At 40.7% G+C, this 27,356-nt stretch overlaps 1 protein-coding gene across 1 annotated transcript in view; it reads left to right on the plus strand.

Annotated features, from left to right (window-relative positions):
- The window catches only part of MSANTD1 (Myb/SANT DNA binding domain containing 1), a 44,479-nt gene extending 17,712 nt beyond the window's left edge, over positions 1–26,767 (plus strand). Inside the window, exons 3-5 of the mRNA XM_086612284.1 lie at positions 6,348–6,612; positions 17,775–18,059; positions 26,527–26,767. Of these exons, the coding sequence (XP_086468410.1) occupies positions 6,348–6,612; positions 17,775–18,059; positions 26,527–26,767 (791 nt within the window). The remainder of the gene's footprint in view (positions 1–6,347; positions 6,613–17,774; positions 18,060–26,526) is intronic.
- The last annotated feature ends 589 nt before the right edge of the window (positions 26,768–27,356 follow it).

Genomic DNA, 27,356 nt, shown 5'->3' on the forward strand with positions numbered 1-27,356 from the left:
GTGAGCTCCTTCTTCTAAAGTCTCATATAATTCCAGTTGTCCCCCTTGTCTGTGCTAATGCTTCCTGCTCTGACCACAAAAACTGTTGAAGCCTTGTTTCCCGGCTTGTCTGTGTTCACCTCTCTGTGTCTTGCTACCCTTCTCTCTCCGACTGAATGTCTGTGCAAAGCTGGCTTCCATGGTTACTACTAAAATAGGCAACGGAGATATTTTTGGTCAGAATCTGCCAGTTCAGCAAGATCAAAATGCTTTTGGGAAATGTTCTGATTACAGTGAAATTCAAGCAGGATGTGGTGTAGCAAAATTAATTCAGAAACCTTGTCAGCTTTCTTCAGCTCACCGGCATCTTCTCAGACCACCGTCCTCCTGGGCTGTCCAGTCCACTACTCTGCTATGAGGGAAACCTGCCGCACAGACAGCCGCGTGGCAGGCCATTTAGGTGGAAATGTTAATTTTTTCTTGTTCTTTTTGTTCTGAGTGTTGACATAGCAAAATCTTCTCCACTCCTTGTCAGCCCGGATGCCTTCCCCTCAGCCAGCTTGCTCCAGAGCACCCATTTCTGTTGTCAGACTTCTTTGCACAGGTTCTATTTATTTTAGATATGCATAAAAGCTCTTCAACTGTGCAAAGACCTTTGCTCAATAATGCGTTGCTGTCACTTACCCCTCCCGGTCCATCCTATTTGTTTCCCTTGTGGCATGTCCCAGTTAAGTTGCAGACCTTCTGACTAAAGGGACTGTCCTTTTTTTATGTACCATGGGACACCTACTATAATTCCTCAGCCTGAACAACTTTTTGTCTTTGTAAAATAGGGCCTCCTGCAGTTTAGACAGCTTTTTGCTTCCCTTACTGACGGCGTTGTACTGTTCCTCTGTTCAACTTCCCTCGCAGGCATTAGAACAGTGAGAGCTGTGCTTCACGTGTGGTTTTACAGCACTGACCTGATGGTTCTGTGTTCATAACCCGTATGGTTTTCTAAAGATTCTGAGCCTTTACAAACCCACACGACTCCATCACCCAAGGAGACTGGCAGACCAAAGGGTGCCTGGAACTTACCAGAGTCCTCAAACCCAGCTCTGCTGTCTGTAAGGTGGTTCCCTACCTTGGGGTGAGCTCCTGGTTTCCAGCACTCTCCTGAGCACAATGGCTTTGCTGCTATGGACCTGTCGTTTCAATGGAGGAGAAAAGAAGGCAGCTTCTCCTCCATGATTGCTTGCCCCTGCTTGTCTCCTCTGGCCAAGATTTTCAGAAGCAGTGGAATTCTTCTCTCATTGTGTTTATCCCTCTTTGCAAATTGCAGTGTGCAGCCGTGAGAGACACTAAATACATAATTTTTAATAAGACTTCAGAAAGTGGGCTGTTTAGCCCTGGGGACAATAAAATGTGGGCCAGGAGAAGGCCTCCCAACACATGCAGACAGCTTTTTTTTTTGAACTTAAAATATAGTATCCCACTGCAATGCAACACCCAAATGCCTTTGTTTTTAAACAGACACACACATGATTTCACACTCTTTTGGAGTTATCAAGGTGTATCTGCACTGAAATAACCAGAGGATGAACATGTATTCTGCAGCCACTACCCTATTTCAAGATTTGTTATTGCCCCCACATGCATTATGCTGCTGGTGGGCCAGACTGGACATTGCAAGGAGCAGTGACAAGCCTGTGCTTTGGAGGACCTTGCTTTCTACAGCTTGCCCACAACAGAACAGGGGTGCAAACAGTTTTGGTTTTCGAGTTAGATGTAACCAAGACATTGCAGGATGCCGTACTGAAATACCCATATGTTTTAGAGTTGGGTCTGTGTCCTTGAAGGGTGACGCATGCTTCTGATGGCCCGCCAGGGAGGACCTCCTCCCCACAGTGTCACTGCTCGGAGTCACTGCCTAAAGCGGTGTTTGCTGCCAGTGCTCCTAACACTGGGACCAGAGCAACTGGTCTCAAGACTTACCTGAACCAAGACTGATGTACTTCGATTTCTGAAATGCAGATAGGCAGTGACCTGCATGTCAGCGCCTCTCTGCCGGCAGCTGCCCATTGGGGTTTCAGAAACAGAAGTACATTTAGAAGGAGTTGCAGAAATTTCTTGCGTCCTAATGGGATAAATTCTGATTTGCCAAGGAGGTGCTGCCTGACTTCCACCACAATCCCCATCAGCAGGATCAGACATGCTCTTCTGTAATCAGAGTTTAATGGCTTACAGTTTGTGGGTTGAGTTCCGATAATTGACTGACTAAAGCTGTTATCTCCCTGCAAATGCAAGGGAAAACCCCTTTCCCTAAAACTTGGCTAAAGGAAGTTTTATTTGCCATGTGTTAGCCCACACTTGCAAAGCTGAAGGCTGTACATACAGTTGGTTAGCACAGATCTCTTGAAGCGTAGTCAACAACTGTTTTACGATTAATGGAGTTGTCTGAACTCTGTGATAGAAACATCTTTAGGCGAACTTCATTAGATCCACATCTGCAAGTTAGAAACCCTTTTACCCTGTTTGAGGTTTATCTTTAGCGATCACCATGAAAGGTGGAACAGCTGTGAGAGCTATTATTCAAGCTGATATATAACCATTGCAAAAAAAAAAAAATGGGTAGGAAGTTTAGACAGATAATACAAAGAACAGATTTGTGAGAAGATCATTAAATTCATGTTCCTCTGAGCTTTTAGGAGCAGTGGTGCGTTGAAAGAAAGGGCATAGTGAGATCCTCAAGCCCACTGACGTCAGCATTCATAGGAATATCTTCTAGATGGGCATTGCGGTGCCTGTCAGAGGAGGGATTGGAGTGACCAGGAGAGTGGAGGAGGAGAACAGCTTTCTCCTACAGAGGGAAGTCATCTACAAAGGTGTCCTCAGAAGCACCATTACGTATTTCAGTGGTTTCCAAGAGAAGTAACATCCTTACTGAAAAGAACAACTTCAGTTGTTTGTGAGGCACTTGGTGCCAGGCTGGTCCTCAGCCTGGAGGTGGCTGATGGTGAAGGACTCTGATGTCAGCAAAGACATCAGAACAGAGTGTGTGAGGGCAGGGCTGCCAGTGCCTTGGTCTGGCAGAGGTGCAGCTCGTCGTGCCAGCAGTTATTCTGGTGACCAGCAAGTCTGGAGACAGATGACAAATCTTGTCTGGCCTCTAGCTTGAGAGAGGAAAGAAGCAGCCGAATGCTAAGGGAGCATCTCCTCCAAATGCCCTGGTCCTGGGGAGGGACAGCTCTGCTGCCATCACCAGGCTGATCTTCTCAAGGTTTGCTGGTCCTGTCTCAGCTGTTCCTCCTGCTTCAGGGACCAGGACAAAGGGTTAGAGGCTCCCAGGGACTGGGCAGATCTGCGGGACATCAGCAGAGAGAGGTGTTTTTTTTCCTCCCCTGGCTCTGGTGAGGATTGCAGGGATTATTTGGGAGTAAAAAGGCTTTCCTTGCTTTCAGCTCTGCGTAGGAAAACAGTCACTTTATCAACCACTTGGCACGTGTGCTTCAGCGAGGCAGAAGAAGCATGCGGAGTCTCCATAATTAATATCAATGACTTTCTCAGAGGAGGGCATAAAACCTGAGTCCTGGAAACTTAGATTCCCTTCTGGTGCTGAGCGGAGGGGAATAAGGGAGGTATTATTAGAAAGCATTTCTTTTATTTAACAGATGTTAAATAGCACTATACCACTATATCAATATGTCAATTACACTAATAGGAAACAGTGTATAGAAGAGTTAAGAGATGTGAATTGTACAGGGTAACACCCGCTCCCCTTCTGCAGGGTCCTGGGTTTGGGGCCGGGGGCCGGGTACGGCCTCAGCAGACGGCACGGAGCACAAGGAGCAGCTGCACATATGCTGGGCACGTGTGGATGAAAAGGGGAAGGAATAGTTGCGGACCATCACAGAAAGAACTTGTTGCAGCTGGACAGGTTCTCTCTCACCCTGTCCTGGTTGTCATGCTTGAAACCGGATTTAAAAAATCCTTTAAAGCAGAGATCATCTTTGGGTTTTTTACAACGTATGTATATCATGCTATAGGTTCCAGTGACGTGAATCGGCATTTTCAGAACCTAGGTGGATTAACGTCCGGAGGGGAAAACCAAACCTCAAATGGATGATTAAAGGTTGAAAAGCAAGCGTGGCTTTGCAGGAGTGTGCGTTGGTCCCAGGTCAGACCTAGCACCATAACAGGAGAGACCGGTGGTGCTTTTGTCTCGGACACCATATTTTTTCCTTGGACTTGTCCCGGAGATCCCGAGCCCCTGCAGCCAGCCCAATTTGGTACAGTTTCACGAACGTAGCTGCTACATGGAGCCCAAGGTTAAGTGATAGGAATTTCAAAACAAACCAAAACAATAAATTAATAAAATGAACGTGTCACCAGCTGATCCTCTTCTGACCACCATCTGTCCCCTGATCATGTGATGTCTCCCAGCTGGCCACCCAAGAGACAAACCATGCAAGATCATCATCACAACATATGCTGCTATTTACACATTTTTAAAGGTAATACTTGCTAGGCTGTCAAACTAGTAGTTAAAAGTAGTTATTTGGAAGCTAGGGGATTTTTTCTTTCTTTCTTTCTTTCTTTTCTTTTCTTTTTTTTTTTTTTTGAGGAAGCCAGTGACTCAGCAGATATGTTTCTGACAGAGACATGTTTAGGGTTGGAGCAGTGGAAGTTCCTATGTACAGTATATGTGATCCCCCTCCCCCTCTTATTCTCTGGGGTGCTGTTGTGCCTTTTGTAATAAACAATGGAATAAATAAAATAGAGAGAAGGCCATGATACTACACATTTTACTGGTGTACCTTTTAGGAACGTTATGTGCTCTCTTTGCCATCTCCAGGATGCAAACCAAGCTCTGTGTTTTTAAACTATTGTTAAGATCAAGGATGTGGTTATGAGAAGACTTACAATTTATAGGATACTTAAGCATTAAGGATTGAGGCACAGAACATTTCCTGGGGATTAGCGAGTGACTGGGTGAGCCTCAGGCCATTAACCCCTGCCTGGCATTAATCTTCAGGAAATGCCCTGCAGTGAGGTCGTTATTGCTGTTATATGCTGAAACAGAAAATAATAATAAGGAAGGTCCGTGGTTTGTTTATTTATATTTTACATAACAGGGTTGTATCGGGACTGTAGGGAATTCACGTCTTTCTCTTTAGCTGGTCGTACTGCTTGAGTTAATGCAGTTCATGCATCTCACTGTTTTGTGAAAGATTATTGTCAGACTGCAGGAGTGTAAGCAGGGGCAGGATTTGGCCCACTGCTGGTGTTGCACAATATTTAATACGATGAATAAGTGGCGCTTCTCTGGCATAACTGCTGGCAGAATTTAGCCCTGTACAGGAACCAGCTCAAAATGCTTGTTTTACAGCAAAGCAATTTATTCACAGTTCTAAGCATCTCGCAGCCTTTTTTTAACTCATTGAATAATCCTTTTAGGTTCCCCATAAAGCAGGTGAAATGCTTCTGCTGCAGTCCTAAGGCAGAACACAGGCTGCATAAATAGCATCTAAATTACTAGGAATACAAAATACACATACAGTAATACATACCTACAAAGGCAAATTCATACTGACAGGACTGCAGTGTGTGCTTATCAGCAGCAGAACATCTCGGGGAAAAAAAAAAGTGGCTTTATATTGAAATTGTATATACGTTTCTCTCTATATTTAAACACTTAAATACTGTTTTGTGCATGTTCTTAAACCCAGATGCCGGCTCCTTTTTAATGAGCCTGCCTGCTTAAACATTTATTAGCTTAGAGATGTATAGTTTTCATAAAGCTGGCTGAAGCTTTTTTTTTGCAGAATATCTTTGCAAAAAAAGCTTTTTTGTGTGTGTGTGTGTACATGGCCTCAGTCCTTGCAACCTCCTAGAGAGTCTGTCAAGGCGCAACTTAAAAGCTCGTTCAGGCGACCATGACCCCCTGCCAGCAGATTGTCTGCCTAAAAGGTAAGGGAAAGCTAAAAAAGAAGTAGAAACTTAAAAGTAGCTTCTCAAAGGCTGCATGGATCTTTTTTTTGTTAAACCTAAAGTGTTTAAAAGCTTTAATATTGATGGCCTGTCAACTTTGTCCTGATTCTTTGGCTTTCAGTTAAAAGGTTTTTGTTGTTGTAGCTTATGCAGTTGCTCTGTTGCTATGGAAACGTGACATCAAAATGACGTTTCTCTGTTTAAAAGCTTTTAACTAAATTCCTGCCTGTCAGATGTAGGCCCCATTTTGTGCACTCAAGCTTCAAGCTGTTGCAAAAAGGTTTCATATGTTCTGTTGTCATTCAAATTCTTTATCCACATATGCATGTCTTGCACTACAAAAAACCTAAGCTAAAAACTCAATCTATATTAAGTGTCCTCTTTTAAAACCCTTTTAGGTCAGTCAGCAATGGCTGCAGCAGAAATTCCCAGTTACATTGTCTCTTCTCAGACTGAGAAACACAGGAGGGCCAGAAACTGGACCGATGCAGAAATGAGAGGTCTAATGCTGGTTTGGGAAGAATTTTTTGATGAGCTGAAACAAACTAAAAGGAATGCCAAAGTTTATGAGAAAATGGCTAACAAACTCTTTGAAATGACGGGAGAAATTCGCCACGGAGAGGAAATAAAGATAAAAATTACAAATATGACATTCCAGTACAGGTAAGCTTCAGTTAATTCTTTTTATTTTAAGAGATTTTAGCAGGGACGACGCAGTGATTTTTGCCTTTCAGAAAGAAGCCTCCTAGAGGAAATCTGTCGATAAAAGATTGAAGATTGTTCATATCGCTTTTAAAATTCTCTCTTGCCAGTGCTGTTACGTCATTGTTAATTTTTTTCCTCCGTTTCATGTCAAACTCTGGGGCAACTTTGTTTCTTTATAATTAGCTAGCGTTCTTATGATGCAGAGGGATGGAAATGTATTTAGTGGGAAAAGAGAGTGTTGGTTTTGGTTTTTTTTTTCTCTCTCTTTGCTGAGGGGACTGATTGTGTTCGCTGGGCAGCACTTCCTTGCAGTGAAACTCCTGCAGTTTGAAGTGGCCAGTGAGAATCGGTATTGCAAGGCAAAGTTTTTTTTTTTTTAAAAAAAACAAACCAAAACCAAACCAAAATAACCCAGAACAATATTTTGGGGAGTTGAAGCTCCTAGATTGTGTTCTCATGAGTTGCAGGGTTACATGTCGTGGGGCCAAGAATAATTGAATGTCTTATTACTGAGTGACACACATTGCTATAATTATAAGCAGCAGCAGCAGCGAAAGAACTATTATATCTGCAGAGAGAGAGAATCAATGTGCAGAGTCAATACTGCTCCAAAGGAGCCGGGGGGAGGGCAGAGGTGTCTACAAGGGGATGATAAAGAACAGGCAGTGTCAGTCAGGAGGGGAAGTTGGCTTTAGAAAATGCGAGGCGTTTGTGCATTTGTTGTATGGGGGGGGCCGGGGGGGGGGGGGGAGGGGAATAATTAGAACTTAACAGAAATATTTGCATATCTTTTTTTTTTAATTCTTATCTCTGTGAGGCACAAACTGCCTCATACTGGAAATCCTGAGTGGTGATTTTAGCTATGTGCTTGTAATGCAAGAAAATCAAATATGTGACTCTTATTTAATCTCTCCTCAAAGCTCATATTAATAATAAAAAAGGTTATTACAGCAGGCAACCATGTTAAAACTGCTCGCTTTTCTATAAGGCACCCTTACTGTATTTAATGCAGAGACTACTCATCAAATAGAAAACTAGGGGAAATCCTGTAAACCCCTTAACTTTGAATGTCCTCCTACATTTGTATGATCTACAAGCATAATCTTAAACATAATTTCCCATAATATTAAATTTGATGTCTTGTAGCAAATGCTAAGGGCTCCAAAACGCTGTACGAGCCCTGCTGGAATCCTTACAATTTTCTTCACCCAGACTGTAGATGAGAAAGCTGGAAGTAAGATCAATTTTTGCCCAGCATCACCCAGCAATTCACACTCGGATGCAGATTTAGAAGTCGGGAGCTGGTGGCTCCCAGGCCTTCGCTTAGTCTGCGAAATCTGCAGTCCTCCCTGCTGAGAAATACATCTCGTGGCACCGAGATTTTACAGGTGTCTAGCAACACCACACGGTATTTAAGCGCCGTAATTGTCAAGTGTAATAGGTTATTTCTGTCAGCCTTTGTTCTAAATTTTCAGTGTTGTCATCGATCAGACCATCTGGGTTTTTCTACTTTATGCATTTACTTTAAAGTTGCATCGAGGGAAGGGAAGAAATAAAATCAAATCACTCGTGTACATACATTGTGTGTGTTGGGGGAAACACTGCACTTTAAGAAAAAATTCTGCTTATGTTTCTGTGAACTTCTGAGACTGCTTCTGTTGCCCGTTGTTATGCTGCTTTTCTGTTTTGCAGTGCATTGTAGCTCCCTACTTATTGATTAAGCTGCTCATTTAAGAGAGTTAGAAAACTGCCTTGCACTGTCACGGTGCTGTTTCATTTTGTACTCTTGACTATGAAATGCATCTTTTTTATTGTTCTTCCCTATCCAAAGTACACCCCTGTGCTTCGCTTTCAGGGAGAGGTGGTAGAGAAAACAGGGACAAACAAAAGCTGTGACTTACAATTTCTAGTTTTTCTGTGTATTTTTTGTTGCTGTGTGAGGTTAGGAAACGTTGCGATGAAACTGTAAATGACTTGAGTTGCCACCGACTGCTGGCTTTCCTGTGAGGCAGCTGAGTTTTAATCCACGTCTTGGTGCCTGGAGGATAGTTGAGGAAAATGCTTTACTTCACTGCATTTCTGGGCATCATCACTGCACTGTGGCATAAACTGAAAAAGATGATCCTGAGAGTGGGGGAAATGCTCTATTTTGAGATAATACATTGTAATGATTACGTAGAGTTAGTAAATGTGGCATGGGAGAACGTAGCACCAGCAGGAAAGAGGGGGGTGTTCTGCACCCCAGCTGTTATTTCTTCCCACTGCTTCAGGACTACTTTTTTAGGCAACTGTTTACAGTGTTGCAAAGATGCTATGATCTGTGGCCTTACTTTGATAGTCAGAAATTAACCGAGTTGGAATATTTAATCAGATAATAGTATTATTTAGCGATGTGTCACAATTTCATAAAGACAATCAGTGTCCTACAAATAGCTATATGTAGGTATATGCATGTATACATATATTTTTTTCTATTAAAAAAAAGCAGTATTTGTTTAAAAGGACTAGTAGAAATATTCAAGTTCAGTGTTAAAACTGGCGCGTCTTATCTTGGGACATCTCTTGAAACAGATATTAATGATCTGAAACGTTAAAGGATCTGAAATCGAAAGCAGACAGCACTTTTATAACAATGCTTTCCAGTCTGAGGATCCCATAGCATTTTAAGATGCAGTTCTGTAAATATTGTTTTGCTGATTTTGCTCAGTGAAAGCCATTACTCATTGTGCAGGAGGAGACAAAGTTAGATGAACATATTCAAAGGTAGGGGAGAAGTGTTTCTTAGCCAGTAATTATTGCAGTTGCTGCTGCTAGTTACAGTGGCACAGAGCTCGGTACGGGCTCATAGCCCGAGCATTCACCCTGGTTCTAGGAACGTTTGGATCCCACGTGGAATTTTCTGCTGTCAGATAAAGTTAGTTCTGGTGTAGTTCAGTGCGCATGAGCATCTGTCACAAAAGCAATTTTAGGGTGATTGTATCCCATTCCTCCACATCTGAGGTAAAAACATTATTCAGATGTTAAAATGCTATTATATAAATCTATTCTATGTCATTATTTCTTCTTTGAATTCTTGTGTTTATTTCTGACTACACAAAATTAGGCTGAGATGTGGAAAGCTTTCTTTATTAAGAGCAAAGGAAAAGCTTGTGACTCACTTGGAAAGAAGGCAAAGAAATATAAAGGAGTTCTAGAGGTGCATAAAAATATACAGTACTATTTTTCAGAATATAAAGCAGATATTTCTTTTGCCATAATACAACAAGTTATTTATTGGAATTACAAAACAAGAAATGTAAAACTAGTTAAAGTCATATAAATCTGTATTACACTGCACAATAAGCATGTGGAACTCATTACCACTGAAAATCATTGACACCAAGAGAGGGTAGGTTGTTGTATTATTATTATTTTTACCAAAGTTTAGATTTATTAAATAAAAATGCAAACATTGTTTTTCTTCAAATTAGACAGAGTTACAAAAGACAATGGATTTCAGGGTATTACTAGTTGTTGATGGAAAAAGCAAGAGTCTTTCTGGACAAGTGTTCCCCCCAAAACCTGTCCATCAAAATAATTTTTGAAGTGTTTCGCACTGACCTGTGTCAGAAGTGAGGCAGCGGTTCGATGGGCTGATCTGGGAGCGGTTCCTGTATTCCTCTGCATTACCGTAGTCCAAGAGCATTTGGAGGAAACTATTAAGGGAAAAATATACCATGACTTGAGGTAATTCTTACTGGAATCTCAGTATATCAAAGGACTGTTTCATCCACTGTGGAAATTGACTGGGTGGAAAATTCTGCACAGCACCACAGGTGGAAGGAAAATTTTTTTGCAGGTGCATTTGAGTAAAATTCCACTTTTAGGAATTGCAGAATAATCTGAAATATCTGCTGTGGATAGATCAGCCACCAGGTTTTTAATGTATAGTTTTAAAGGCACCTGTGCAGTAAGCTGCCTGAACCTCCTTATTTATCCATCTTGGAAGGAGGAAGGGCTGAGCCAGAGGTGCTGGAAATCAAAGTTAAGCTTTCTGATGTGTTGGCCATCAAAAGTTTTGCAGAGATTAGCATGCCAGCTCTTGCAGTTTCGCATTACTTACAGTATGTGCTGAGTTCTTTCTATTATGTAGGCTACTTGGGGCATTCAGCACATATAAACCTATAATTAGTTCTTCTAAAAGAAAGTACTGTCCTGTCACAGCTAATATGCTGATCTTAATGTCTAACAGTGCACTGTATCTGGTATAATATTTCCACTGACATAATACATACTGGCTTATAAGAAGGAAGCAGGGTTTGTAAAGCTTGCTCAGTGGTCCGCAGCTTTGACTGATTCCTTCTGATGTTCAAAAATAACTGTGTGAATGCAAATTTATTGTTTTCAAAAACATCACCCTCCCCAAAGCCTAGGAAGCAGGATGCAGCTGTTGCTTTTTGATTTGAATTGCAGTCAATTAATGTTAATGATTGGTAAATTTGAATCAGTCTCATGATTTGAATAAAAGATTAGTCTAATTTTTTATTTTCATGTGTACATGATAGCAGTTAAACATCGTTGCTTGTGTAATCCGTTGTTACATTCTATGACATTAAGCAACTGGAATATTTGACCTCTGCTACAGCAAATGATAAAATATAAGTGCAGCTAAATTACTGCAGAAAGTTAAATTTGAATATTTTACAAGCTTTCTCTTTAATTTCAATAATTTATAGCAGATGCACAACTTAGTACTGTACTTTCATACATCTTTCTTTTCCTCACCATTGATTGGTTCGTGAACAGTTCCTATTTATTATTTATTTCAAAAGCTTTTCTCAGAAACCTCAAGAGGTGGATCTTGTATCCATTCCTTAAGGCAAGTAGTAATATCAAATACTGTAATAATAATAAAAAAGCAATAGCGTTTTGAGCAAAGACTAAAAAATAAAAGGCAAATGATAGATTGCTTGCTTTTTACTGACTAAATAATGATAATTTAAAAAAACTCTTTAGTACATCTTATTGTAATAAATTTATTTTAGAAGGTGGATTAACAGGCACAGAGAACAAACTCTGAAGGTGGTTCAACAGAGCACAAATTACTTAACTGGTGTCTCAGTCCATTCAGTCTAACATTTTGGCAGTAGGATGTCAAAACCCATTAATTTATTCACTTCTTCGCAATGGGACAAGCAATCATCTTTCAGGTTAACTGGATTGACAATGTACTTCAGATATTTGTCCACTGGAAACTCGACTTTGGTCCCTGAGTTTTTTGGAGAGAGTTCTCAGCTGCTGCTGCTCCCAGCTGGATTTTAATAGAGCCTCACGAAACAGCAACAGGTCTAGATAAACTCCGTGTGAATTTATTTTGCAAGCTCTGCTGACTTTCTCACTTACCTTTGTTTCTTACCTAATGTTTCTGCCTGGCTTGCTTGCTCAAGCACTGTTTTACCCAATTTCAAAGTGTTGAATGTTTGGCTCATCTTCCTTTCTTGTTTCTGGGCTATTGCATCTCAGCCTTACTGTTGTCCTGTTTCTTTCTAACTTCTTCATTTTTTCATTAAAACAAACAAACAACCCAAAACCACAGGGAAACAAAACAAACAAAAAAAGCAACTTTACTCCTTGGATGCAACCGAGACCTTCTGTGATGAAGTACAGTAATGCCTGACTGACAGCAGAAAATCCATCTTTGCTTTAGACTTCAGTTCTGCCAGGGTTATGCTTACCTTGAAGCAGGCAAAACTCTCAGCTGTCTCACTAGGTTTTCTGAACTTCTGGCAGTTGCAGAAAAAAAACCAACATTGAATCCTGAAACTTGATATTAATATTACCAAGTTAGCTATTTGGTTTGTTTTTACCAGAAAGCTAAACCATCACCACTATTCCACTGAACGTTCTCCCTGTTTGTCTCCAACTGCAGTGTTCCTACCTTTTTTCCGAAGGACCTTTTTTCCCCCCTTAACTTCTCATCTCTCCATGTATTTCATCCTTTTTTCTTCATGTATGAGCCAGACTCCATACAGGTAGATGGCTGCTGCTAGTGCTGCTTTTAAGTTAACAAAGTCCTCTCGCCTACCTGCTGGTAGATCCCAGTTTTTTTAGCCCAGAGCTATGGTAGGCAATCAGAAATGGAAGAATTAGTATCCATTCAATGCATTCAGAGCCAGAGAAATACCTGGGTTTATATAGTCGCGACTTTACAGCTGTGTAGGCAGAAAATAAACAGCACCTCTTCCTTCAAAATCATCAGGTCCTGCTAGACTAACCTGATCGCCTTCTACGACAAGGTGATCCGCTTAGTAGGTGAGGGAAAGGCTGTGGATGTTGTCTACGTAGACTTCAGTAAAGCCTTTGAAACCATTTCCTACAGCATTCTCCTGGAGAAACTGCCTGCTCATGGCTTGGATGGGCGTACTCTTCGCTGGGTAAAAAAATGGCTGGATGGCCAGGCCCAAAGAGTGGTGGTGAATGGAGTTAAATCCAGCTGGCAGCCGGTCACAAGTGGTGTTCCCCAGGACTCAGTATTGGGGCCAGTTCTGTTTAATATCTTATTCTAGATGAAAGGATTTAGTGTACCCTCCGTATGTTTACAGATGACACCAAGTTAGGTGGAGTGTTGATCTGCTTGAGGATAGAAAGGTTCTGCAGAGGGATCTGGACAGGCTGGATCAATGGGCTCAGGCCAATTGTATGAGGTTCAACAAGGTTAAGTGTTGGGTCCTGCTCTTGGGTCACAACAACCCCATGCAATGCTACAGGCTTGGGGAAGAGTGGCTGGAAAGCTGCCTGGCAGAAAAGGACTTGGTGGTGTTGGTCAGCAACTGGCTGAATACGAGTCAGCACTGTGCCCAGGTGGCCAAAACAGCCAAGAGCATCCTGGCTTGTATCAGAAATAGTGTGGCCAGCAGGGCTAGGGAAGTGATTGTCCCCCTGTACTTGGCACTGGTGAGGCTGCACCTTGAATAGCGCGTTCAGTTTTGGGCCCCTCACTACAAGAAAGACATTGAGGTGCTGGAGTGTGTCCAGAGAAGGGCAAAAAATCCTGGTGAAGGGTCCAGCGCACAAGTCTTGGGAGCAGTGGCTGAGGGAACTGGGGTTGTTTAGTCTGGAGAAACGGAGGCTGAGGGGAGACCTTATGGCTCTCTACAACTACCTGAAAGGAGGTGGTAGCGAGGTGGGTGTTGGTCTCTTCTCCCAAGTAACAAGCGATAGGACAAAAGGAAGTGACCTCAAGTTGCACCAGAGGAAGTTTAGATTGGATATTAGGAAAAAGGTCTTCACTGAAAGGGTTGTCAAGCATTGGAAGAGGCTGCCCAGGGAAATGGTTGTTTCACCATCCCTGGAGGTATTTAAAAGACGTGTAGGTGTCATGTGATACTTAGGGACATGGTTTAGTGGTGGACTTGGCAGTGCTAGGTCAATGGTTGGACTCAATGATCTTAAAGGTCTTTTCCAACCTAAATGATTCTGTGATTCTATGACAGTCTTGTAAAAAATGCGGTCTGAGTACACAGCTGAGCTCAAACATAAAGAAATAAGGCACTAACCTGCTCTGGCAAAATACCTGCTCCTGAAAAATTTTCATAGCATCCTAGAATCAGAATGATTTGGATTGGAAGGGGCCTTTAAAGATCATCTAGTTCAAGCCTCCTGCCATGGGCGGGGTCATATTCCACCTGATCACATTGCTCAGAGCCCTATCGAGCCTGACAGTGAATTTCTCCAGGGATGGAGTATCCACGTCTCTGGGCAGCCAGTTCCAGTGTTTCACCATCCTCATACTAAAAAATTTCTTCTGAGTAGTCTGAATCTACCCTCTTTTAGTTTAAAATCATTACCCCATGTTCTATCGCAACAGGCCCTGCTAAAAAGTCTGTCCTCATCTTTTTTGTAAGCCCTCTTTAAGTATTGAAAGGCCACCAAAAGGTGTCCCCAGAGCCTTCTCTTCTCCAGGCTGAACAACCCCAATTCTCTCAACCTTTTTTCATAGGAGAGGTGCTCCAGCCCTCACATCATCTTCATGGCCCTCCTTTGGACTCACTCCAACAAGTCCATGTTTTCCTTGTGCTGAGAACCCCAGAGCTGGAGGAAGTATTCCAGGTGGGGTCTCATGAGAGCAGAGTAGAGGGGCAGAATCACCTCACTCGACTTGCTGGCCACGTTGCTTTGGATGCAGCCCAGGATGCGGTTGCTGGCTCATGTTGAGCTTCTCATCAGCCAGCACTCCCAAGTCCTTCTCTGCAGGGCTTCTCTCAATCCCTTCATCCATCAGCCTGTATTGATACCGGGAATTGACCTGAAAATCTCTGCTGAGAGTGGGTGATTTAGTGACGGCAGGTGCAAGTGATAAGGCTGAGGATACCTTCTTTATCTCAGTCTTCAATGCTCAGGTCTCTGTCTGGTGTGCCTGAAGCAGGGTTAGAGGAAATACCAGTCTTAGAAAAGGACTGAGTCAGGAATCATCTCTGAAAGTTTGTGAAGATTGAGGGAGATCCCTGGGGGCTGAAGAATGGCCACTGTTGAACCCATTTTTCAGAAAAGGCAAGAACAGGAAGTAAAAGTTGATCAACTTCCTTTCAACTCCTGGGAAGATACAGAGCAAGCCATCTTGGAAACAATTTCCAGTCACATGTGGGAGAAGGTGGTGGCTGGAAATAGCCAGAATGGACTTACTGAGAGTGAATCATACCTGACAGACCTGCTTGCTTTCTGTGATTGAATGGCTAGATCTGTTGATGACAGCAGAGCAATTGATGTTGGCTAGCTTGACAGTAGAAACCCTTTTGACACGCTCTTCAAGAACATCCTTGTATCCAAGTCGGGATGTTATACTCCAAATGGATGGACTACCAGCTGGGTGAAAAACTGGCTGGACCACTGGGCTCAAAGAGTAATTGCTTGTACTCTGCTTAGAGGCTCATTCCAAGCGAGGGGACTGCAGGGGTTTATACTGCGACATGCCCTGTGTGGTATCAACAGCCTGAAAGAGGAGGTCATGGAGTGCATGCTCACTGTTTTGTAGATGATGCCAAACTGGAGCGCACATGCGAGGGCAGGGCTGCCGTTTGAAGGGACCCAGACAGGCTTGAGGAACAGGCCAACAGAAACCTCACGATATTCAACAAGGACAAACACAAAGTCCTACTCCTGGGATGGTCGAATCCCCTGCACTGATACAGATTGAGGATGGACAGGCTCTGAGTCAGTCCTTTTCCTGTCCTTTTTGGCACAATGTTTTGCAGTCCTCAAGGCTCAAACCATGTCCTGTGAAGTCTTAATGCAGCTGCTGGACTTTGCACTGCCATGGCTGAGCTGCGCTCGCGCATGGCTTTTTGCTCTCTTGCCCACGGGGATGACCAACCGTGGTGAATGAGCAGCTGAGATGGCAAAGTTTTGAACTCCGTTGCTCGAATATGCTGGAGATTTCAACATGGGCAAACAAATGTGGGATGTAGACTTGGCTAGTAGCTTATAGTGGTGTAATTGATATGCTTTTCATGCAAATAGCCTAAACAATTAAACAAAAACCAATCAATATCAAGTGATAGTTGCTGTCAGCCCTGTATTTAGCTATTTTATCTTTGTGCTTGATGGATATGCACGTATTTGTAGGTTGTACAAGATATTCTCTGATCTCTGACTATGAAATCGCAGCAGTAGGTTGTGAAGCATGTATGAAATTAAAATTTTGAATGCATAGAGGGCATAAAAATATGGACGGCTGTGGAGGCTTTGCTATGCAGGACTATGATGTGCATTTCTAAACAGCTGGAAAAGCTCATCAGACCTTGCAAGGATGGGAAAAGAAAAAGAAGGATCCTTAAATGGCTTTAAAATCTAAGCAAATCTTTTTGCCTTCTTTTCTCACTGGTGGATTTCCCCTTACCCTAGGCTGAGAGCTGTTTAAAAGGAAGAACTTCAAGTTCTCACTTTTAAGTTTGGCACCATTTTTATCGTGTTTACATGTTATTTAATTCTATCCTTTGCAGGACCAGTGTAGGCAGGATGGATTCCCAGGAGGAAAAACTTGAAAGGCTTCAAGAAAAGGGGGTGGGCCAGGTGTCCAGGAATAGTTTTAATCCTTTTTTTCTGGAAATGGAAGCTTCTTGCCAGCTGGAAGAATCAGATTTGGTTCAGCTTTTCTTTAATTTGAATGAAATCTTGTTTTTGAAAATGGGGCATTGTCATTGGTGTTGCCTTTCCTCTTTTGTTCCCTTACTACATTTTGATTCAGAGTAACAGGATCCCAACTGGGAAAGGCAAATGAAAAGGAAGTTTGGGACTCTAGCTGGGCACTGGAGCTTCTTTGAGTTGTATAATTCATCTATACACTTCAGTTTTGTATTTCTGAGTAAAAGTAAATAAAACAACGGTGAGTACCAAGTGGGATAGCAGTGAACTTTGCCTTAGGACTGCATAATAGATCTTATTATAAGATGTATGTCAAAGACAAGGTCATGGTTGATAGTCCTTTTGCTGTAATGTTTTTGTATATGCTGTTTATAATGCATTATTAACTGGTTTTGTTGGTGGGTTTTTTTTGTAAATTAACGAAATTCTATACTTCTTCCTACACTGACTTTATTCTGTAACAGATGAACAGACATCTACATCTCATGATTGTTAGTAGGATGTTTACCTGGGCAATTCAGAGATTTTAGTCAATATTAGGAAAAGGATATGAATTATATTTATATCCACCTGTATTCATCATGGAAAATAAATACTCATTCATCAAAGCACGGTAGGACAGGGCTGGCCATAGTTCGGTAAAGGCTGTGGTGTGTTGCCTGCTCACAGTTGTCAGGGACTGCTGTCAGATTGGTTAGTCTGGCATTCTGTAAGGCGAAGAAAATTTATTCCATGACCAACATCATACTGTTTCCATTAGAGGTTATAATGTTCTTTATTTGTTTTGAGTGTCATTTGGGGTTTACATGCAAAACTAGGAAAAGAAACGGAAAGGCTTCATTGGAGATTAAAAGAAAACAGTGTCTAATTTTATTCCCAGTAAAAGCATTCATTTTGACTCCTAAATGCGACCAGAATGTGATTATTTTGAGACAGAGGATCTGTGTGAAAATTACTTTTATAGGAAAATAAGCTTTAATGTTGTATGCCTTTTCTTACAGGAAATTAAAATGCATGACTGACAGTGAAACTGTTGCACCTGACTGGCCTTACTACAAAACCATTGACAGGATCTTATCCAAAGTGACAGACCACAGCGATGTGAAAATGCATGAAAGTCAGCAACCAGGTCCTTCTACGTCACAGACGGAGGCCTCGCAGTCTCCATCAGCTAAGTCTACACCTCTGTATTTGCCATATAACCAGTTTACATATGAAGGAAGGGAAGAGTGCTTTGAAGATGAGCATTCAGAGAGCTCATCAAGCTTACTTTCTTACAAGCTGAGGTAGCGTCTGTTTTTCCCCCTTTCTTGTATTTCACAGAATGACCTGGATCTGCAGCGTGAAGGGGCGGTCCTACCAAATTTTTTTCTAATAACCATTGTATCTTTTCTGTAAATCACAGATGAGATCTGTTCCCCAGTCTCAGCCACTTTGCTAAATTAGGGCGTTTTCTTTATTCTTTTATGAGAGATTGGAAGGGAGCAGGAGGACTGGGCAAAAAGTTGTACAATATTGCCAAAACTCGGCATGTGTGTCACTGCTCGCATGAGGTAGAGTGTTTGTAATAGGAGTATAAGGCATATTCAAGACAGTCCTGCAGTGCAATCAGAGATGTAACATACTGCTTAGATGGTTTTTGGCTTGCTCTAGTTTTGCTTTTGATATGAGTATGAAATGTCTCTGGCTTCAGCTATTATTAAAATGGTGAAAAGATGCAAACTAAGTATTTCTGTGGACACTGAAATGTTACTTATGCAGTTTGAAAGTACATTGCAACATTTTAAATACAATCGAGAATGTCACTTTTTCAAAGTAAATGCTAGTTTGAGAATGCAAACATGTGTTTCCTTTTTTTGATAACGTTGGAGTTCTCTGGAAGGCAGCATTTTAACAAAAGGCAGAGTTGTACACTTGATACAAATTTCAGACTTTACTGGTCTCATTTTTCATCCAGAGTGGTGTGAAATAAGAGTTGATTACAGTTTTCTGGCAGGAAAAAAAGTTGATCCTAGAGATCCTTATCATGAGTCTGTGAGGCTTTAACTATAAGAGTAAAATTATCTGTCAGTCATGCAACTGAGAAGGTGTTGAGCTGGAAGAACCACCATCCTAACAAGTTTGGATTATTGTTTCCAGCCCTATTCTTGGATGAATAAAACTAGAGTAAATTCATTCAATCACTCAAGCAAATAGTTCTTGAATAGCTGATGATTTTTTAAAGACTTTTTTTTGGCAACTGAATATGTATTAGGGTGTATAAGTCTTGAACTGTAGCAACCTTCTGTTCACAAGTGACAATTTTTTTCATCGTAGTTCATTGTAAGTAGTTGATATCCCTAATACACAGTCTGTCTTGATTGTAGGATTTGCAAGCTCCAAGGTCACATTTCTGATGCAATAACTTTTTTCCCAATTCACTATTTGATTTCCAAGAATACTGTTTAATATTTAATTAGACGGTCTCTTTTCCACAAGCAAGAGGTACAGTTTATTCGATAGACTGTTTGATAACATCGGACTTTTAAAAAATGCCAGATGTTAAGTTTCTTCAGCTTAAGGACAACTGCAGGACAACCCAGATTTTGTACCTTTTGTACCAGCTTCAGTTTCAGTGGTTTGGGTTTTGGTTTGATTTTTCTTTTTCTTTTATTTTGTTCAAAGTATTTACCTAACCTGTTTTAGTAAAAAAAATATTTTAACTTTACTTGGCCAATTTAGAAACTGCAGGAGCACCTCTCCTATGAAGCAACACTGTGAGAGTTAGGGCTGTTCAGTCTGGAGAAGAGAAGGCTCTGGGGTGATCTTATAGCAGTCTTCCAGTACCTGAAGGGGGCCTACAGGAAAGCTGGAGAGGGATTTTTTACAAGGGTGTGTAGTGATAGGACAAGGGACAATGGATTTAAACTGAAAGAGGGTAGATTTAGATTAGATCTAAGGAAGAAATTCTTCACTCTGAGGGTGTTGAGGCACTGAAGAGATTGCCTAGAGAAGTTGTGGCTGCCTCATCCCTGGAAGTGTTCAAGGCCGGGTTGGGTGAGGCTTTGAGCAACTTGGTCTACCAGAAGGTATCCTTGCCCATGGCAGGGGGTTGGAACTAGATGATCTTTAAGGTCCCTTCCAACCCTAACCATTCTATGATTCTCTGATCCTATGATTTAAATCTAGCCTTTAATGGCACAGGCTGGCTTTCAACTGGCTGCAAGTCTGTGTGGCAGGTAAGGATGCTTTGTCCTTGCAGTAGCTCAGGCTGCAGCACCGCTGTTGCCTGCTAAGGGTGGCTGTGCAACAGTGTTTGAGAGCTACAGGGAAGGGCAGCTGTCAGTGTGGTAGGACCTCCATGATACGTTGGTCCCTAACTTACTAATGCAACCATGCTCTCATAGCCTCTACTATAAAAGAATTTTGTGCGATATGATATTGTGCATATCACTTAACAGCAAGATACAGGTACATATTCACAAGCTGAAATACAGTTCTGCTGTTTAAAAAAAGGTTCATCAGTAGATACCACTTAGGAGACTTGTGTAACATTTCAGGTGAGCATTGTGATTGGATTAAAAATTAGAAGGCACTTGTAGTATTAATGGGGCAGGTACCCGGAAGGAGGAAAAGTGGTATTACAGTAGTCATAGGAGGTTTTGAAATGCTTGTACAGCTTTGACCTGTTTAGTTTAGCCTGATCCATGAGAGAAGAGCAGGGAACCCTTTTTTGGCCAGAAGGAAATATAGCGCTTGCTAATAATATCAGATGGGTTAAAATTACCTAGAGCTGCCGTGGTAAGACAAGGAAGATAATTCTTTTGGAATTACTAATGGAAAACTATGAACTGAGAAGCAATTTTCAGCTTAAGCAATTAGTGTGCCATCCTGTATTTGCAAACCACTTTGAAATAGCCAACAAAAGAAAAGAATTAGCACACAAAATTTGTGTCCATCTTGGTTTTTTTGTAAATGTCCTTGCCCCTACCCAGTACACAGTTGGTCTAACAGATTCAGAAAAGGAATAAAAGACAATACTGGGATTTGAAGTTAAAAGAATGTTTCAGGTCCTCCATTTCTCTCTCAATTTTTAGTACTTTACAGCTATGTGAAACAATTATTTTGAAACATATTTTGAAAAATATACACACAAATCTATATGTTAAATATAGATGCATTTTGCAGCTGTATATTTTACCATTGTATATTTCTTATTTTTCTGTGAAGCCTACCATACACAGATCAATCAGGTGTGGAAAGTAAGCTTACACCATAGGATTTTTTTCTCCAGCAACAAAAATCATGATGTTATAGCAACAATGGGCAGTGAAAAAAATCTCAAACAGTACTTTTTTTAAAGCCAGCTTTTAAACTTCTGAAAACTTTACTGGTTTTCCCTTAAACTTTCAAACAGCTTTTGAGTGTCAGCTTTGTATTTTCCACACTATCCTTGAACATAGCAGGAGGCTACTTGGCTATATAAATTACAACTTTAAAAAAATTATTGAATTTAATGTTTAGCTTTCATGACAGAGAAAAATGTCAAGATTTATACTTCAATCAATACATGCATACTCTCAAGCTAAAAATACTTGAAACTGGGCGTCTTTGTGTTTTATTTAAATTCTTTGAGTGTGGGACCTTTTTACAAAAAACAAATTTCGCTAGTTAGTACTAATACAATTAACATGGGATAAAATTAATTTCTATTTTTGTTGCAATTTGCAGATGACAAAAACATTTGGAATCCTTATTTCCCTTTAATGGGGCGCCTGCGATTGGTTTAGCATTGTTCTAACTCTTGGGCTTCAACAAAGCTTGTGTTATACTGCAATGTCCGTAAAACATCTGACAATGATAGAATTATTCTATTATGGTCAGATAATATAACACAATGTGGTGGAGTCTTATACTGCAGCCTAAACTTTTAAAATTAAAATTCCTGACACCACTATAAATTACTTTTTATCTAATTGAAACCAGTGTTTTTTCACCCTGTGGACTAATTTGTAGTCTTTATTTTCATTGTTAAAGTAATGACAGAACACAATTATACAGACTGTGAATGTGATTCAGACTTCATCTGTTCTGCCATGAAAGAGTTACTTTCATAGATTAATAGACCATAATGCAACCACTACGTCATCTAGTCTGACTTCCTGTTAAATACCATCCATGTATTTGAATTAGCTATTGTGGTGTGGAGCCCAGAAATGTTATGGAGAGGGTGCTGTGACATGCTCCCCTTCAGCAGAGGACTACTGCACTCAGAAGCCCCATGTCTCTGTTGTCCTCCACTTCTTTGTTCCTAGGATTCTATGACTCTTGGAAATTTTTTACGAGATATCCAGTCTAGATCTGATATATTCAGAAGACGGAGAATTCAGTCTTCCCTGTAGGGATCTGTTCCAGTGATTAACCCCTTGCTTAAACCAGTGTCTTGTTTCTGATGTGGATATAGTAAATTAAACTTTCAGATGTTGCTTCTATTTATATTTCTTTTCAGTATATTGGAGACCCTTTCAGTATTTTTCACTTTTTGCCTCAAGGCAGTTTTGTACCATGGTCATACTATCTTAGGTATTCTTTAATTATTAAATGTAGATTAAATAATTTCGTGCAGAAGGTTTACAAATGGAGAAAGAGTAAGAATTGGTAACATAAGTTAATCAAGATATGAATTGTTTAACAGAAGGGCATTAAAACTTGGTGACGATGCAAATTCAGGAAATAGAAGCTTTGGCAAAGCTTTTAATCTTTCTAAAATCATGCCATGGCTATTTAAAATCTGAAGAGGCAGCATCTACAAAGAAGTTTGAACTTTAGGCTATGCTCATTCTGTAGTGCATCTTAACTCATTATGCAGACTTGTTATCATAGCAAGATGCTTTGCCCAGGCTCCAAGCCATTCTTGTGGTTCTTTTCTATACTTTACTTCAAGAATGAGCCGCATTAATTCCTGAATGCATTTGGCTGTATTTGAATGAGCTTAGTCTACCAGAAGATCCAGGTTGCCTGATTCTCAGTCCTCAAACTGTGAAGATCTTTGTGCCATCTCTAATGTTAGTATTATTTATTTCCAGATCATTGTTAATTGTTTTCTGTAAAGCTACGGGTTATGGAGATCTACTCAGATTTGTACATAGATAAAAAAGCACAACCAAGCTGGAGACAGCAGTTAACAGTTGAAAGCTATAAATTCCAGAAACTCATTTGCCATGAAGTAGTCAGAAAGGAAGAATTGTTTTTATGGTTTTGTGAAGGTAACACATTTTGGTGGACAGATTACTCTTTGTACTCAACTCCTTTTTCATTAATTATTCACACGCATCCCTGAAATGAACCTTATTAGGTAAGTGTAGCCAATCAATTGAGGAACTTTCAATTGAACAGTGAATTAAATTGATCTTAGATAGGTAGATAGCAAATACATTTGAGGCCTAATATCTTGCCTAATTACATCTGGAGGTTTTGCTTTGTTTCCCCTTGGTCCCCAATGCACACTTCCACTTCTGCTCAGCGTCCTAGATGAGAAGGAACATTTTTTTCCCCTTGGTCTACTTCACTTGAACCCTGCCTTCTGGTTTGGAGCATAGTGTGGAAAGGTCCTGCTTGGAACATGGTCCCAATGCCAGAGCTCTTCCGCACTTTGTTTGTTTGGTCAGGGGAATATCAGTGTCAATTCTCTTGGAGGCTCCCCGACAGACACTGAAGGCCCAAGAGTATCAGCAGATTGTGTTTGATGTCCTGGGTATCCTAGACCCCTCTTTCCTCCAGATCTCAAAATCTACCTTCAGAGACTAGGCTTGGCAAAGAGTGGAGATGCTTCTTTGGCAGAGGCTATGGATGCTGTGAGAATCTGCTGCACCTCTATTGTCATAGTGGTGTTGGTCCAGGAATGCAACATGGAGAATCAGCAACAGGAACCAATTGGTGTCTGCTACAGCAAACATTGATAATTTCTCATGCTGGTGCCTGTGGATTGCCAAACTAGACATACTCCTACCTGAAACTATCTGAGGATACTGATGCTGGTGGGTTACTCAGTGTTGAACCCATACTCCTATCCCTGCTTCCCTCTTGACTTTTGATTATAAAAAGTTATTGACACTGGAGAGGTCTCTCTAGCACACTACTTAGGAGACCCAGAACTTCTCAAGAAAGATGGCTCAGTATCTGAGGAAGCACTTCAGTATTCACATAACTCCTTCAGGCGTCACTGGACGTTTTACATTGTTTCATGTTGCTAAGAGTTCTTTACTGGTAAATTAGATTCTTTAGATCCTTCTTTTATAGATGCTTTCTGGAGAGCCCTCCTTCAAGAGCTGTTCTGCGAGAAGAGAGTAAATTCCAAGACCTTAAAAGGGACTTGTGAGTGATCATAAAACCCTCTCATTGATAGTCGCTATGGCTGGAAAGAAAAGGAGATTGGGAACACCACCAAAGCTAAGAATGTGTGAAATAAGTATTTCTTTTCAATTAAGGCTGTCTAATTACCAAGTCTTGTTTGTTAATTGTAAGAAAACAGAGAGAGTACTTAGGAGACCTTGAAGACTCCTTGTGCCCTGGCTTTTGGGGAGGCTTCTCTGTGCTGAAACCCGATTTGGAGCAAGCACTTGTCAGCGGGTGCTTTCTCAGTTATTAGCTGACTGCAGATACTGCTGATACAGTTCCCCAGGTAGCTGCCATCACCACCAGACGTTTTGCTTGTTTTTCCTCTCTGGAGCTGCACAAGACAGTTATTGTCTTGGACATACGGTTATATGTCTTAAAGGTTTTTGATGGACCACATTTCTTCAACTGAAAAACAGATAAAATCCTGTACAGACTCTAGGACAATACTTGAAAGATTTTTATTCTTCTCTCACAAACAAGGCTTATTATAGATCTTTCAATCCAAATCACTCCATCTCCTTTTTTCATAAGTTTTTTTTGATCTTGATTGAAATTAAAAACCAAATGGCAGCCACGATCGTCAATAAAGTCACGCAGTACTTAGTGCAGCTCAGCACCATTGATGTGCCTCTCTCATTCCTTATTAAGGAACAGTCTCATCAGGGCTTACTTTGACAAGACACAAGCCCTTTTATGGCTCTAGGAGCCAGTTCTTACCTATTTCAGACAACAAGTCTTACCATAGCTACTTTCTAGTATGGTATAAGGAAGAGGATAGAGATTCATCGAGTTTTCAATAATTAAATCCTCTGTGAAGATAAGTTTAAATTCAAAAGGTGACTTTAGCTGAAATAATACCATCATTCCAGAAATTTTCTTGCTCTGCCTAACAGAAAGCATGCATTCTTTGTGAATGTGAGTGTAGTGATGAGAACCTTGGAATAATAGATTCAGTGTTACAGTCCTTTGACTGCTGTAGACCTTTTCCACTCGCTTGACCTCCTTGAGAACCACATTTCAAACCATTCTGGCCCTTAGAGTTAATGGGGACAAACAGAATTCTCTGTCAGTCAAGATGCACTCTTGCAGGATTGGCTGTGACAATCTCAGTGATCAGCTGCAAGCTTGACCCACAGTTTGAGCAGAGCAGCGTGCATTTATTTTATGCACATTTATTTGATGCCCAAAATCAAATATGATAGAATCTGGAGAGGTGAGTTTATTTTGTATACTTTCCAAAGTTTTGCTTAGCATGAAGACGATGACTCCTCCTTTCCCCTTAGCATCATTGTAGCAGTGTAACGGTGATAAAGCCCTTTGAATTGTACATGTAACATTAAATTCTTGAATAGTCTGAAAGGCAGTGGTCTTTGTTCACCAAGTTAGCGTACATTTATAAGGGAAGATTGTTGTTCTTTTTTACCTATGCACATGGGGACATCACACTCAAATGACTGAGCAGTACTCAAAGTTTCCCTCAAGACCAATTCTAAGTTCTTTTCTCTAATATTTTATTAGCATTAAATTTAATCCACTTGTTTCTTTTCATAGACCTCATCTTTTTTCGGGTCATTGCGCTCTTAAATGTCAAGGGGCTTGTGTCTTTTTGTTATATTTGCATTAAGTCTTTCAGGTGCTTAGGATTATTCATTTCTTTTGCTGAGAGATCTGAATGTCACACTCACTGTCGCACGATGCCTGTCAAGTAGCATAAGAACATGAATGAAATTATGATACAAATCTGCCACATCTGAGTGACCTCTCTCCACTCCCCTTCTTCACATGAATAAAAACACATTCCTCAAGAGTTCAATTTACCTTTATTCAAAGATGTCTTGAGATCTGCAAGGTGTTGACATGGCATACTACTCACAACTGTGCTATCTCATTTTGCATTTCACCCAGAAAGGATACTGTGTTTGGCAGAACACGGCTGAGATTGCTGTTTGTGCGAAGGGACTTCAAGACCTACCATGAGATAACTTTGATGTTGGGGACTTCAGTCTTGAGTTCCAACAAGTGTGAATGAACATGTAGACTTGCCACTTTAAGTTAGAAGTTATCCAGCTGTAACTAGAGGTTTTAAGATGTGTAGTTCAGTACTGCCATTCTGCAGGGAAAATTCTCATTAAAAACAATGTGATTTTTTTTTTTTACGGTCTGTAATACTATGCAATAATACAGTTAATACTCAGTAAATACTTATGTTTTGTCATGAGCTTGAGAGGGAATTTATTGGAGAGCACAGTGGGGCTTAAAATTAGGACAAAATTGTAGCTTGGCCAAGAATGTAGTATAGAATTTTAGATTTTAACATGTGGGGTTTTTTTTTTTTATAAATATGAGTTTAATTGTTAAAAAATATTCACATTTCAGAGCTGAAGAGAGACCAGTTAAGAAAAGAAAAATGCAAAGCTGCAGCTTCCAAAAGAAGAAACTAAAGTTAATGGAGGCCATGTTGGAAGAACAAAAGAAGTTGAGTAGAGCTATGGAAGAAACCTGTAGAGAAGTGCGCAGGATTCTGGATCAGCAAAACATCATTCAAGTTCAAAGCTTACAGTTACAGGAGAGAATGATGAATCTACTGGAGAAAATGATCTCCAAATCTAATGTGTAGTTTCTTTTGTGAATGCCTCTGAGATTATGAGATTACTATTGATATTATGGATATCCCTTTATATGCACACCGTATGTGTGTCTGTTGCCCTATTCCCAGGTTTTCCATGGAAATTAAAACCCTAGTGTAATCTTAGTTAAGCAACAAGAACAGGTGATGCAGGGTGAGAGCTGTCCAGTATGATAAAATTAGTGCAATATATGCCTAAGTTGACTTATTTTTGTACGGAAAGGTTAAGAGATGAATAGCTCTGGGAACTTCAGTACTATTTATGCCTAGGTCAGCTATTGTTTTACAAACAGTGGTGTTGTATATTGCTTCACATCGAGGACTATAGCTTGACCTGTTGTAGGAGAATGAAATAGTGCATTTCTAAACATGGTAATTGCATCATGACTTTGCTGATGATTAAACCCTATTTTGAAACATACGCCGTGATTGTACAAGTGACCTATGGTTCTTGTGAAGAGCTAGTTGGGACCACGAGATACGTCATTTTAAACTCCATGCCTGATATATAGTACTCTAAAGTATTAGGGTAAAAATAGTCTATTCAAATACACTTTTGATATAAAAAGAAAACCCCCAA

The sequence above is a fragment of the Tauraco erythrolophus genome, chromosome 5, assembly GCF_009769465.1.
Source record: "Tauraco erythrolophus isolate bTauEry1 chromosome 5, bTauEry1.pri, whole genome shotgun sequence".
Taxonomy (NCBI): Eukaryota; Metazoa; Chordata; class Aves; order Musophagiformes; family Musophagidae; genus Tauraco; species Tauraco erythrolophus.